The following is a 14,053-nucleotide window of genomic DNA, read 5'->3' on the forward strand; positions in this document are numbered from 1 at the left end:
TACTTCCTAACAAAACTTGTTCATTATATCCCATAACAAGCAAATTTCGCCTCGTTAAAACGAGGTTTTGAATACATTGGTTTGTATGGGGACTTTCAAGGGGAATTAGGATTTCCTCGTTATATCCATTATTTCGTTATAGCCCGTCTCGCTATAACGAGGTTTAACTGTATTCATTAATTTGCCTTCAAAATTTTCAATAATTTAAATTTGCATCAAAAAAATTTGATGACTGTAATATTTGAATATTTCAAGTGCCCGAATATTTACACATGCCCAGTCGTTACCAAAGCAATAGCTGGAATAAAAGTGCCCCGAGTGAGTTTCTTCCACAAAAACCAATACAGTTGAGCCTGCTTATAACGAACCTCCATATAACAAATTCTTCTATATAACGAAGCTTTTCTATTCCCCCTTGCTCTATAGAAGCACATGTATTTTCGACCTTTATGTAACAAAGTAACAGCGGGAGACAACCTTGATATAACGAATTTTCCCCATGAACAATCTGGAATTTTGCTCCCCATTTTGTAATTTTGGTACAAGCATGCATCTTCCATGGCTGCCCTGCCGCCGACAAACGGCGCGCACGGCGCACCAGGCGAGAAGCGAGCGCTTGTTATTGGGTGCCGGTGAGTGCGATGCGGGCAGGCGGGCCTGCACACCACGAGCCGACATTGGTGCCACCCGCCACAGTCATCGTGCGGGCGCACGTTTGCGCGGGTGTGCCTCCCCCCCCACCCCCCATGCTTTAAAACAAAATAAAAAATAGTAAAATGAACCAAATAGTTTTCATTTTCCACGTCCTGCACGCATGCATAGTTTCACTGCATGCACATGGTGTGGCCCCCCGACGACGTTCAGCTTTTTTTTTTTTTCGACGTAACAATTATATGGCCAGCCTTAGCTAGTTTTTTACCTGTGCCGCAGCCGTCATTCACTGTATATGTATAAATATTTATATATACGAACCCCCCCCCCCTTCCCCCCTTTAAGTACTGTAAGTGTTTTGGGTTAGCTCTGCTCCAAGTCCCACCTTTGTTTCATTTGCACGTTTATTTTCCGAAGTTTCATACCGAACCTACATATAACGAAATCCTCTTTATAACGAAATTTTCTGGGATTTTATCAATTTCCTTATATCAAGGTGTAACTGTACTACCAGTTACGCTGAGACTACATAACTATTCTCGAGGATAACCGTGTAATTAGCAGCCATGTGTGTAGCCACAAAAGTATCTGCTTGACATGCTGATGCGCATCTGTTGAACCAAGCGCTAACACAAGCTTTCCAGCTCTAACTATTTCTTTTCACACTTTGCCGCCCTCATTTATGCCTCCCTTCCAATGAAAACAATTAGCTGCTATGGTAGAGGTTAGTTGCTTAGAGTATTGCCACATGCCCTGCTCGAGTTTTGTTATCGCCCGGTTTTTACTGTCAGTAATTCTGAGCGCAAATCACGCCTGCAGTATTCGAGAAGCTTCAAGACTGCAGTACATCATTTTGTTAAGAATACGACCAATTCTCGAACTATACTGATTATTCTCGAACTTATGTGACCTCAAGCGATAACACTAGAATGTTTGTTGGCACGTGTATAAATACAGCTTGTTTAATATTTGACCTTCAGTCTACTCCCTTCGTCCACGTCACGACCCCCTGACAGTATACATTGCACTTCTTTTTGTTAAGTTTGTGCAAATAAATAATATCGGGACCTTCAGAAGAGACAAAGCTGTAAGGCACACAAAGTGCTTCTTTGTAAGAGAACACTGCATTACGATTCTTCCATCCCCCCCAGATGCGCATTTTGAAACCCAGACTTGCCTATCGCCGATTATGTGGGACTTTGCAGACTGCTGCAGCAACAATTTATCGCTGCTGCATGTGCTTCTCGCAAGCATGATGCACACAATGCTGGTGGCGTCAAAAGCATTTAATTGTTTGTTATTTTGTCAACAGACCAAGTCAGCAGACCCTTGCAATTTAAACCAATGCCAGGTTTTGATACATCGGGCCTATGGGGAGCTTAGCAACTTGTATGACTGTACAACTCTGCTACACTACTGCATTAACGAAATAATTTGCAAAGCGTAAAGGCTACTTATGCATTAGTTGCTGTGCCCACTGTTTAGTGCATAGCATAATTACATTTTTGTATCGCCCGAAGTTCGGCCTCATCTAAAAATGAAGTGAGATATTGCGGCTTAAAAAAATTTAAAAACACACACGTAGCTTCAATTTTTATATTTGTTCTTGGAAAGAGCCTACAGTGATATAATCTATGCCAGAAGAGCTATCAATAATTCCTCAGTCTAACCTGACTAAATATCAAAAGATTTTGTTGGTCCTTGCTTAATGACATACTTTAGTCACAAAATAACACAAACACATAATAAAGAAACACACAATGGCAGGTGGCACTTCCAAGTAAATTAGGCTAACTGCAAACCCAAAAATAAGCATACAAAATAGGTAGATATGAAACTGCGTACGAGTTGATGTAAGCCTATTACATAAAAAGAAAATAAAGGCATATCAGCGACATGTCGGTGACGTCGTACATATTGGAAAAAGAGATTGTTAGATAGCTGGATAGCATGAGGCTATGTGGAGATGTTCGTATGTTTTATAGTTATTTCAGTATAACTTATAGTTGGAAGTGCCGCCTGTCCTTTTCGCTGATTTAGCGGCTGAAGTGTAGGTATTTCACTTTAGTCTCGTAAGGACATAGCTGTTTACGCAGGGCAGCCACTTTAAACCTCGTACCCTTCGGTGGACTCTGGAGCCTCTGTGACCAGCACAGTCGACGGGCTGCGTTCATCCTCCTCCCCCTCCTGGGCGGCTTCCTCGATCACAGTGGCCTCGCCTTGGAACAGCGAAGCGTCTCGCGATTCTGTACAGAGGTTGCAATGCTCAGCCACGTAGGGACGGGTGAATATATTGCAACAGGATAGAAAAATGGGCTAGTTGGTAATTCATAATTGATCAGCGAACTGGGAGCACGGGAGGAACACACACACAAAACAAAGAGGAGGCACACAGCACGAGCGCGCTGCTGTGTGCCTCCTCTTTGCTTCGTGTGTGTTCCTCCCGCGCATTTCGTTCGCTGATGAATTACGAGTGAATAGCACACTCAAGGTTCGAGATGAATGCGCTCAGACCTATTTTTAACGAAGTTGCATTTGACACGACCATTATTTTGTTATTACAGTAGACTCACCATAATTCAAATTCTGACAATTCATACTTTCATTTAATTCAAACAAAATTGACTTTTCTGGTAGGCCTTCTATTCTTTCAAAGTATTCAAAAGCCTCTTAATTCAAACTCCATTACTCCATAAATTCATACTTTTTTCAGTTGCATACCAGAATTATCTGCTGCTTTCCCACTGCTATTTAAAGATTTGTGTGCTTAAAACGAAAAATAAGCACTTCAGACCTTCAAGAAAAAAAGGCTTAGCTAGTAAATAAATGTTTGAAACAAAGCACACACATGGTAAACCGTGATGCTTCTCAACTGGTATAGAGAGCTTTGTGCTGGAGGCACATACCTATAGCAATGATGCAGTTAGAAATTCACGATTTCTTCAAAAGGTCTGATCAGTAGTAAATTGCCAATAAACTTATGGACTTTACACCTCTGCTTTCTGTTCACCGTGTGCAGTTAGGATTTGGGGACACATAGAAAGTTTTTAAATGTTATAAAACCAATGCCTAATCAGAATGTGTGGTATCACCTCACCCGTAGTCGTCTATCTGAGAGCTTTTGATAATTCAAACTTTTGATAATTCAAACTAAATTCGGAGGTCCCTTTGAGTTTGAATGAACGAGAGTCGACTGTATTCACTATAAATTATATTCACAACACAATGTTTATCAGAAAACTATTATTCAGTATAACTACAACCGATTACATCAATGTTCACTGTATCGAGATGTCAGTGCAGTCACTTGGTCAGATAATTTCAAACCAAATAGTTCGAACAGCATATATGTATAACACATAATAAAGAAAAACGAACACTTCTTTTCATGAAACTACTTGAAAATTTTTTAAGAAATCGTAACTAGACAAGAGCGACTGTCATTACTTTTGGGCTTGAAGTGATGTGGAAGCATCTTTGCATAGCAGCAACATGTAGGGCCCAACTTACACACAATAAAATACGCTACAAATTTATTATTTTGAGGTCGTGTATGCCTGTATGAAACACTTTAAAACATAATTAGGGTGCATGTAATATAATCATCACGCTGACTACGCCCATTGCAGGGCAAAGGCCTTTCTCATAATCTGCCAATCAGCCCGGTCTCGTGCTTTGCATTGCCACATTATAACTGTAACTTTTTAATCTCATCGGCCCACCTAACTTCCTGTCTCCCCTTCGTGTGTTTGCCTTGTTTGAGAATGCAGTCAGTTGCCCTTAACGACCAACGGTTATCCTGCCTATGAGTTACGTGCCCGGGCACTGTCCATTTCTTTCTTCTTGATTTCTACTATAATATCCTTAACCCCAGTTTGTTCTCTGACTCACTCTACTCTCTTCTTGTCTCTTAAAGGGTCCCTGAAACAGTGTTTTAACATTACGTTTTTGATTAGACCACTGGAGCAAATCATTGGCACCAGAGTTCGATCAAAACACCCATTATTAACAAAGCTACGAATACTAAACAAGAACCCTCCTCTTGCAGTGGGGCAGAGCGTGTCGCTTGGTGTATGGGCGGTCGAAAACACATTTGGCCGAGTCGCAGCGATCTGCAACAATTCAGTTTTAAAGCATTGTAATAAATTACACAGTTTTCGCAGAGAGCTTAAATCGGTCTCTAAATTGGTCTCATTTTTAGAACTTGGTCTACCGGCTCAATGTGTTTGTAAAAAATTTTCTAGACCGTTTCAGGGTCCCTTTAAAGTTACATCTATCATTTTTCTTTCCAGCGCTCACTGTGTCGTCCTAAATTTAAGCTGAAACCTCTTTGTAAGGTTCCAGGTTTCTGCTCCATAGGTAAGTACTAGCAAGATGCAGCTGTTATATACCTTATTCTTGAGGGTCAGTGGCAGATTACCATTCATCATTTGAGAATGCTTGCCAAATGTGATTCACCCCATCCCTATTCTTCTCGTTATTTCACTATAATGATTCAGCTCCGCGGTTACCAACTGTCCAAAGTAGACATATTCCTTAACAACTTCCGGCGTCACTCCACCTATCGCAAAGCGCCACTTTCTGTCGAGATTGACGCACATTACTTTAGTATTTTGCATATTAATTTTTCAAACCTACTCTTCTGCTTTCCGTGTCCAGTTCAGTAATCATCAGCTGTAATTTGTCCCCCGAGTTACTCATCAACACAATGTCATCAGCAAATCACGGGTTACTAAGGTACTCTCCATTAACTTTTATCCTTAGCTCTTCCTGATCTAGGGCCCTGAAAACCTCCTGTAAACAAATAGTGAAGAGCATTGGAGAGATCGTGTATTCCTGCCTTAAACCCTTCTTTATTGGAATTTTGTCGCTTTCTTCATGGAGAACTATGGTGGCTGTCGATCCATTGCAGATTTCTTCCAGTATGCTTACGTGGGGTTCGTCAATGCCCCGATTCCGCAGTGCCTGCGTTGCTGCTGACGTCTTGACCGAGTCAAACGCCTTCTCGTAATTTATGAAAGCTATGTATAGGGGTTGGTTGTATTCCACGCATTTCACTATTACCTGATTGATAGCATAAATATAATATATCGTGAAGTAGCCTTACGAAATACTTCATGGTTAATTGGTTGATTGAACTCTAATGTTGCCTTAATTCTATTAGCTAGTATTCTTTAATTAGTTTGTAGAGAACGCACGGTAAGCTGATCGGCCTGTAAACATTCAATTCCTTGACATCTCCCTTCTTATAGATTGAAATGATGTTAGCATACTTCCGAAAATTTGATACCTTTCCCGTCAAGAGACACTTCTATATAAGGTTGCCAGTTTCTGTAACACAATTTTTACACCATCTTTCAGCAAGTCTGTTAGTTTGTTACCTTATCCTTACTAGCGGCCTTGCCTCTTTGCATTCCTTTTAAGGCTTTGCTTACTTCTGCCATCTTTACTAGTAGAATGTCGAATTCCTCTGGACCATTATTGCTTCTCAAAATATCATCCTGGTTGTTCTGGCTTCTGTACAGCTCTATGTAGAACTCCTCTTCTACCTTGAATATCCTATACATATTGGTTATGACATTGCCTTCCTCATTTTTTAATGCATACATCCTACTTTTGCCTAAGCGCAAGTTTGCCTTTGCAGCTTCTAGGCTTCTGCCGCTTTTTACAGCCTGCTCAATTCTTTCCATGTTATACTTCCCGATGTCGGCTACTTTAACTTCGAAAGCTCCACCAGCTCTATTTTGTCGGTTGCATTTGAGGCTCACGAACTTCGATATTTCGCGATTCGTTCCGTGCAAATTAACAGCCGTTCTCGCGCTTCCACACGTGCGCGGAAGGCATGCTGAGCCGAGTGCAAAGTGAGCGAGAACAAAGTCTTAAACATGAAACGAATCGCAAATTATCAGAGTCGGTGGGGTAGCGTACGCGCGTGCACTAGACGCAGACTATCAGATACAGTCGGTGGCCGACGATGTTAGCAAATGATCTGGTCACTCCAGGCCGGCGACGCCAACGACAGTACCAGCGATCAAAAACAGGGTAGATGGCCGACCGGCCTTCGAAAGATGGGTGGCAGTGGAAAAACACGGGCCTCGTCTGGCGAAGCAGTGTGCTCAGAGTAGAGGGGGTCAAAAGAGGGAGGGTGTGTAACAAAAAGCAGTTAGGGCATGGAGGAAAGAAACAACTTTCCTTCCTCCATGGTTTGGGGAGAGCAGCAAGTAGAGGGTCGCAGAGGCAGGGTTGGCGTTTAACAATAAAAATAAATGGGCACCTCGCCGATGCCTGATCGGTGGTCGAAATTGCTTTCCCGGGAAGTCGGCAGACCGCTGACTCTGTTCGCTGTAACCGATCAGCGGTGCTCGGGAACGTTAGTAGTAAGTGCGATTTCGTGCCATTGAACCAATGTATATTTTCACGGTCATGCAGATATTGTTTGTTTTAAGTGAAAGTTCGTTTTAAGTGGAGCCGTTATATGTGGGCTCGACTGTAATAAATAAATTTATTCAAATCGATAAAAGACTTTTAAGAAAGTCTTCAGGTGCAATTCTCGAAATTTATTATTAAAAAACAATACAAAATTTGGGCGTGTGAAAACCCTGAAATGACAATGAAGTGTGCCATGATGGGGCACTACAGGTTGAGTTTGATCATTTTTTGGACTTAAACGCAAGTACATGGCTGCTTCAACCCCACAGATGTGCAAAAGAATCAAAACCAACTTCCTTGAACTAAGCAATGCAAAACCTGAGAAATCTGACACAAAGCTTCACTCTCCCATGCTTTAGAGAGTGCTACATAAAATCTACCAAGATTGGTTACAACAGAAAACTAAATTTGCCAGAGCATCTGCATTACATGAGTTTGGTCAACAGCCACGACTGGAGAGAGATTCCATTGCATAGCACTTAATGCACGCAGCAAGGTATAGAGGTGGGCAAGTTTGTAAAAAATCAGCGTAAACAGGACGAAAAAGACTGGGCTTGTACCTTGTCTTTCTTATGTTGTGCCCGTGCTGTGTTTGTACCCATTTTTACAAAAATTAGGGCAACATGCCATATCCTCCACATGTCCCTTGTAGTGACACGTATCTTGATGGAGTTTAGCCACCAGCGTGGGTCCGGTCTTAGCAAGCTGCAGGGCACGTGTTAACCATCGCCGTGACGAGAACACGATACTGCTCAAGGTCGCAACTTGTCTGTGACAACACCAAAACGCAGTACAGCCCGTTGCAAAGACGCGGCGGGCAAACAAATGGGCTTATTTACGCCACGGGCGAAAAGTACTACACAGGGTGCCACGAGCACGTCTCTGTGGTAAAAGTGATTCACGGAGACACCGGGACCAAGGCCCGGTTGCTCGAGCGAGGGCGAAGGCGCTCGCGTTGGCTTCGGAGAGAGATGGGTCGGCGTAGCCTGGCCACGCAGTAGGACACTGTACCGCCCTTTGACTGAGCGTATGCAAAGAGGCAACAAAAGGTGAGCATTCGCCTCGTGCGCGAGGCGCCGTCAAAGAAGCCCGACGAGCCCCGAACAACGGGAGTCGACGGACGGAAAAAGGAATGCGTGCTCACCGTAGGTTGTCCCGGGGAATATCTGACTCACTCCTGACGTACGCACGCAAAACCTCTTGGGAGACTAAGGAAACCACAGTCGACATCCGCTACCGGGTGAGAGGGGTTAAACGTCATTCCTTTCTTTCCCAGCGCGACTGACAACGGAGGAGAGGAGTCATGTCGGGACATGAGAATGGCAGAAAAGGCAGCAAAGCCCGTGCAAAGGCAGCGGGCTAGCCTCAATTTCCACACACTATACAAGCGTTGCGATTTAATGCCACTCATTAGGATGTTCAGTTATGTCATCGATACTTCACCCTTCTTAGCAGCAGATGGCTAGCATTATTACATAGTCATTGTAAAACATTTCTACAGGTCATGTTAACTGCAAACCTGATTTGTGGTTGTCAACCTGCCTCCCCATCAAAGGATATACAAAAAGCACATTGTGATCCATATGACAACTGACTAGATGTCATTTAATTTGTACACCAAAAAAAAAGGCATTTTGCTAAACACACACAAAAACACATCGACACAGGGAACCATGCACTTGACATACTGTGCCTGTCAATTCTTTATACCTGTATCACACAAGAAATGATATTCAGCAGTTCAGTCATTAAGTTGATGATATATGGTATTTTTTGGCGCAAGGGCCATTTGATGGCCAAAGAGCGCCAGTTCATGGGACAAGAGATGTGGACAATGTTTGTGATTAGCGGCTGTATAAGGGCCATAAAATTCCTCGCGGTAAGGCGGGTAAAAACATACAAGTAATAAAATCATGACCATGCCGTGAAAGGTGTGTGTGGTGCGAATAGATGAACAAAGTTGGTGATAATAAAAGACGATGGTGGATATGTATGGCATTAGCACAAGTGCCTCACTCGTTCATACCCTTGCGTCCAAAGGCCGTGAGGCAAGTGCTTTCTTGTGTAGCCACCGCAGCGAAAACCTCTCAGGAGAGGTCGTGCTACGGAATGCCCGGGTATATGATATGAAAACTATGAATTTCTTTTAAAAACGCTAGCAATGATTTATAACTAAAAAGCAGTTCCCTACCGACGAACATTGCAGGGTGTAAAGGTATATGTTGTCGGTAGGGTAATGGAAAGTGTTGTTTTCTTATAGCGTCCAATTGTTTGCACTGAATTAAAATGTGAAGAATTGTTGGTGCTTCACCACATCTGTCACACAATGATGGGTCGCCACCGGACAAAAGATATGAGTGAGTCGTGTATGTGTGTCCTATCCTGAGTCTCGTTAGTATTACCTCTGTATGACGCGATTTTGATACTGGCAGCCAATGAACAAGGTGTGGCTTAATAATGTGTAGTTTGTTTTGTGTGTGTGTATCCCACTTGCTCTGCCAGTAGTCCCTGAGGTTTCATTTGAGAGAGGGCTTAAGATCAAGGGCCGGGATTAATATGGGTGTAGGGGAAGTGCTTTTGTGGACGGATGCAGCAAGCTGATCCGTCCTCACATTGCTTTCGATCTCACGGTGCACTGGCACCCAGCACACTACAACATGTTGTTTGAGTGTGTAGAGTGTGCACAAAATGGAGTAAAGTGAGACAAGGACCGTGTTTTTTTGTTTTTTAAGAATGTGCAGAGCCGTTACCACACTGAGGGAGTCTGTGTAAATTACTGCTTTTTGTATTTGTAATTGTTTGACGTGTTTAGCTGCCACAAGTATCGCAGAAGCTTCTGCTGTGAAGATACTTGTGCGTGGATGTAGAGGGCCAGCATCCGAAAAGGATGGGCCGACAGCAGCGTAGGACACAGAGGAGTTGGACTTGGAGGCATCTGTAAAGAACTCAGGACGTGTGTATTTGTGTTGAAGTTTCAAGAAGTGTGTTCGGATATGGGCAATAGGCGCATGTTTTGTAACTTCTAGAAAAGACACATCGCAGTCTATAGTCTGCCATTGCCACGGTGGCGGGTATGCTACAGGAGTCATTAAACTGTGTTCAAGTGAGACTCCAGTTTCCTCAACTAGACTCTTCAGGCGAACTGAGAAGGGCTGCCTCATCGAAGGCCTGTTTTGAAAAAGAATTGAGCTCGACAAATCATTAATAGTAGAGTATGAAGGGTGCTTCTTGTCTGCTTTTACCTTAAGGAAATAAACAAAGGACATGTAAGTTCTCTGCAGATGAAGCGACCACTCATTTGACTTGACATAAAGGCTTTCTACGGGGCTGGTGCGAAAAGCACCCGTAGAAAGGCGGATGCCCAAATGGTGCACGGGGTCCAGCATCTTCAAAGCACTTTGAGTCGCAGACTGATAAACAACGGCCCCATAATCTAAGCGGGTGCGAACGAGGCTTCGATACAGATTCATGAGGCATTGCCTGTCCGTATTCCAAGTAGTACGTGACAACACTTTCATAACACTCATGGCTTTTAAACATTTTGTTTTTATATACTTTATGTGTGGTACCAAGGTCAACTTGTTGTCCAAGATTAAGCCTAAGAATTTATGCTCTGCTTTGACGGACAGACGTTGCCCGTTCAGTCGAATGTCAGGTTCCGAGTGCATGCCTCTCTTTCGAGAGAACAAGACACACGTGCTTTTTTGTGGGTTAAGTCGAAATCCGTTTTCATCTGCCCATTTGGAGACCTTGTTTAAACCCAGCTGAACCTGCCGCTCACACATTGCCAAGTTGCATGACTTGAAGCCAAGCTGGACGTCGTCGACATATGTACAATAGAACATATTGCGGGGGATGGACAAGTGCAAGGAATTCATTTTTATGAGAAAAAGTGTGCAGCTAAGTACAACACCTTGTGGCACGCCTGTTTCCTGGACAAATGTTCGGGAAAGAACCGTGCCCACTCGGACACGGAATGTCCGGTTTGACAGGTAACTTTCGATTATGTGAAACATTATTCCGCCGACGCCAAGGTGGGACAGGTCTCTTAGAATTTCAAAACGCCATGTTGTATCATAAGCCTTTTCGATATCGAGGAACACAGAGAGAAAATATTGTTTATGGACAAAGGCGTCTCTGATCTGTGCCTCGATACGAACAAGGTGGTCTGTGGTGGATCTACTTTCTCGAAGCCAGCACTGAAATGGGTGGAGCAAATTGTTTGTTTCAAGGATATGTACAAGTCGGCAGGTTATCATTTTTTCGAAGACTTTGCACAAGCAGCTTGTAAGTGCAATAGGTCTATAGCTTGAAGCTAAAGAAGGGTCCTTGCCCTCTTTCAATATGGGAATAATAATAGCCTCTTTCCAGGAGGTAGGGATAGTGCCAAAAACCAGATAGCATTGTATAAACAAAGTAAGGTTTTTCGTGTTTCGGCTGGTAGGTTTTTAACATTTCATACACCACACGGTCAGAACCTGGGGCAGAAGTACTGCAGGAGTTTAGAGATGTTCGGAGCTCAGCTAGACTGAAAGCTTGGTTATACGTCTCGTATCTAGTGGATTTGTGTTCGAGTTTCTGCTTTTCTATTCTTGTTCTGTATTTTTGGAAAGTGTCGGTATAGTGGGACGAGCTGGATATCTGTTCAAAGTGTGCACCGAGGAAGTTTGCCTGATCTTCCAAGATATCACCTGTGGGAATTGAGGCTGGCCCGCTGCCTTTGCGCGGGCTTTCCCGCCTTTCTCCAATTCTCATGTCCCGACATGTCTGCCCTCCTTTGCTGTCAGCCGCGCTGGGAAGGGCGGAGTGACGTTTAACTCCCTCACCCGGTAGCGGATGTTGACTGTGGCGCCGCGCGCGGGGACCCCCGAGAGGTTTTTTTGGCGCGCTGCGTCGGGAGCGGTGAGTACAGTCCGGGACTTCAAACGGTGAGCCACGCATTTTCCGTCCGTCGAGTCCCGTCGCTCGGGGCTCGTCGGACTTCGCCGACGGCGCCTTGCGCCCGAGGCGAACGCTCACCCGCTGTTGCCCCGCTGCGTACTCACGGCCGAAGGGCAGTACGGTGTCCTAGTGCGTGGCCTAGCTACGCCGACCCGTCTCCCTCCGAAGCCAACGCGAGCGCCTTTGCCCTCGCTCGAGCAACCGGGCCTTTGCTCCGGTGTCTCCGTGGATCACTTTTACCGCGGAGACGTGCTCGTGGCATCCCTGTGTAGTACTTTGTGCCCGTGGCGTGGATAAGCCTACTTGCTTTCCCGCCGCGCCTTTTTGCAACGGGCTGTACTGCGTTTGGTGTTGCCACAATAAAGTGTTGCGACTTGAGCAGTATCGTGTTTCCCGCCACGGCGAAGGTTAACGCGTGCCCTGCGGCTCGCTAAGACCGGACCCACGCTGGTGGCCGTACTCCTTCGGGATACGTGTACACCACACTGGCGCCCAACGCGGTATCAAAAGCTCTAGCTTTTGATTGCTCTTAGCGAGTCAGTTCGCCTGCGCGATTCGGGCTCGTCGCAACATGGCTGCTTCGCGGGATTTTTGTCCGCTGTCCCTTTTAGCGGATGCCGCGTTGCACACGGAGGCCATTGCCTCTGTTGACGGGAACCCTTCTGCACCCGTCCGTGTCGGCACCCCCTATTGCGGTGGCGACACAAGGCGCCTAGCCGCTCCCTTTGGAGATGGCGCGTCGCTTCGGAATGGGCCTCTTGCCCTACCCGAACGTTACGCACAAGCGCCTCCGACGCCCGTGCGTGTCGGCACCCCCTATTGCGGTGACGACACGAGGCGCCTAGCCGCTCCCTTTGGAGATGGCGCGTCGCTTCGGAATGGGCCTCTTGCCCTACCCGAACGTTATGTCTGCTTCGTGGCATGCCGCGTTGCACAAAGAGGCCACCGCCTCTGTCGACGGGCGCCCTTCGGCGCTCGCCCGTGTCGTCACCCCCTTTTTTGTGGTGAATACACTCCTACGTGGTAGCTGACGCGCTATCTCGTGCCCCCTGTTGTCTGCCGAGAACCTGGATTTCGGTGCGACGGCCGCTCGCGGTGCCTTAGCACATGCAAGCGTCGGGGGCAAAACAGCAGCTTCGCCGCCATTCGGCGAGAAGGGGGAGTCCCCATGAGGACGACCTTGGCTGCTATCCAGGTAAGCGGCGCACTGCGTAGCGGTCGAGCGGGGGAACTTTCCGAAGGCCACCGTGCCGAGAGCGAACCCGTGACGCCGTGCACGCGGCGGTTGCTGCGGTCCTGAGTGGGCGCGATACCAGACTCCCCCATTTTGGGAGAATGGGAATCGCTTTCAGCAGCGAAGAGCTACTGAAGGCTCAGCAAAGTGATCCGTTTCGAGTCTCGGAGGGACGGAGCGCCGTATACGCTGCTTGCTTTGCGGCGGGCGCCGTTAAACCGTCTTGAGAGGCGCGCCGTTACGCTGCTTGTTCTGCGGCGGGCGCGATTAGGGGGGTGATACAGCGTGTGTCGCTGAGTCCCCGGCGGATTCATTTTTGCTGGACCATGACGGGCTCCTGCTGAAGTATATAGCCACTGACGACGAGTCCTTAGACCCGTTTAAGGTGGTTATGCCCAAAAGTCTGAGAGCCGCACTGTTGCGATCCTCTCACGACGAATCCATGGCCGGTCACCTGAGTGGCTCGAAGGTTTTTGCAAACTGAGCGATGTTGTGACCTGGCCCGGCACGAAGCGTGGCTTTTATCGCTATTCCGTGCCTGCCACGTCTGACAAACGGTTGAGCCAAGGGTTGGAAAGCCGCCCGGTCTTATGAACCGATTGTCAGTGAGCGTCCGTGGCGCGTACTAGCTGAAAGATCCCCTTTGGGAAAACTCAGCCGTGCCCACATCGCAGACCTGAAGCCCTTTGTCACGGTCTGACGAGCTCGCGCCAGCGCCCTGCGGCGCTTCGCGCAAGCAACGGGCACACCCGGAGCGGCGGACCGCATTTGGACCCCGCACCGGTATAATCTGAGGAA

General features: G+C 46.2%; 1 protein-coding gene across 7 annotated transcripts in view; it reads right to left on the minus strand.

Annotated features, from left to right (window-relative positions):
* Mgtor (nuclear basket protein megator) overlaps positions 1 to 14,053 on the minus strand; it is a 905,575-nt gene that overhangs the window by 517,962 nt on the left and 373,560 nt on the right. For all 7 annotated transcript variants that reach the window (XR_012884775.1, XM_075868440.1, XM_075868441.1 and 4 more), the window contains exon 46: positions 2,771 to 2,897. Coding sequence is in view for 6 of the 7 variants with exons in the window: in XM_075868440.1 (XP_075724555.1) it covers positions 2,771 to 2,897 (127 nt within the window). In the remaining variant the exon portion in view is untranslated. The remainder of the gene's footprint in view (positions 1 to 2,770; positions 2,898 to 14,053) is intronic.

The sequence above is a fragment of the Rhipicephalus microplus genome, chromosome 7 (genome assembly GCF_043290135.1).
Source record: "Rhipicephalus microplus isolate Deutch F79 chromosome 7, USDA_Rmic, whole genome shotgun sequence".
Classification (NCBI taxonomy): Eukaryota; Metazoa; Arthropoda; class Arachnida; order Ixodida; family Ixodidae; genus Rhipicephalus; species Rhipicephalus microplus.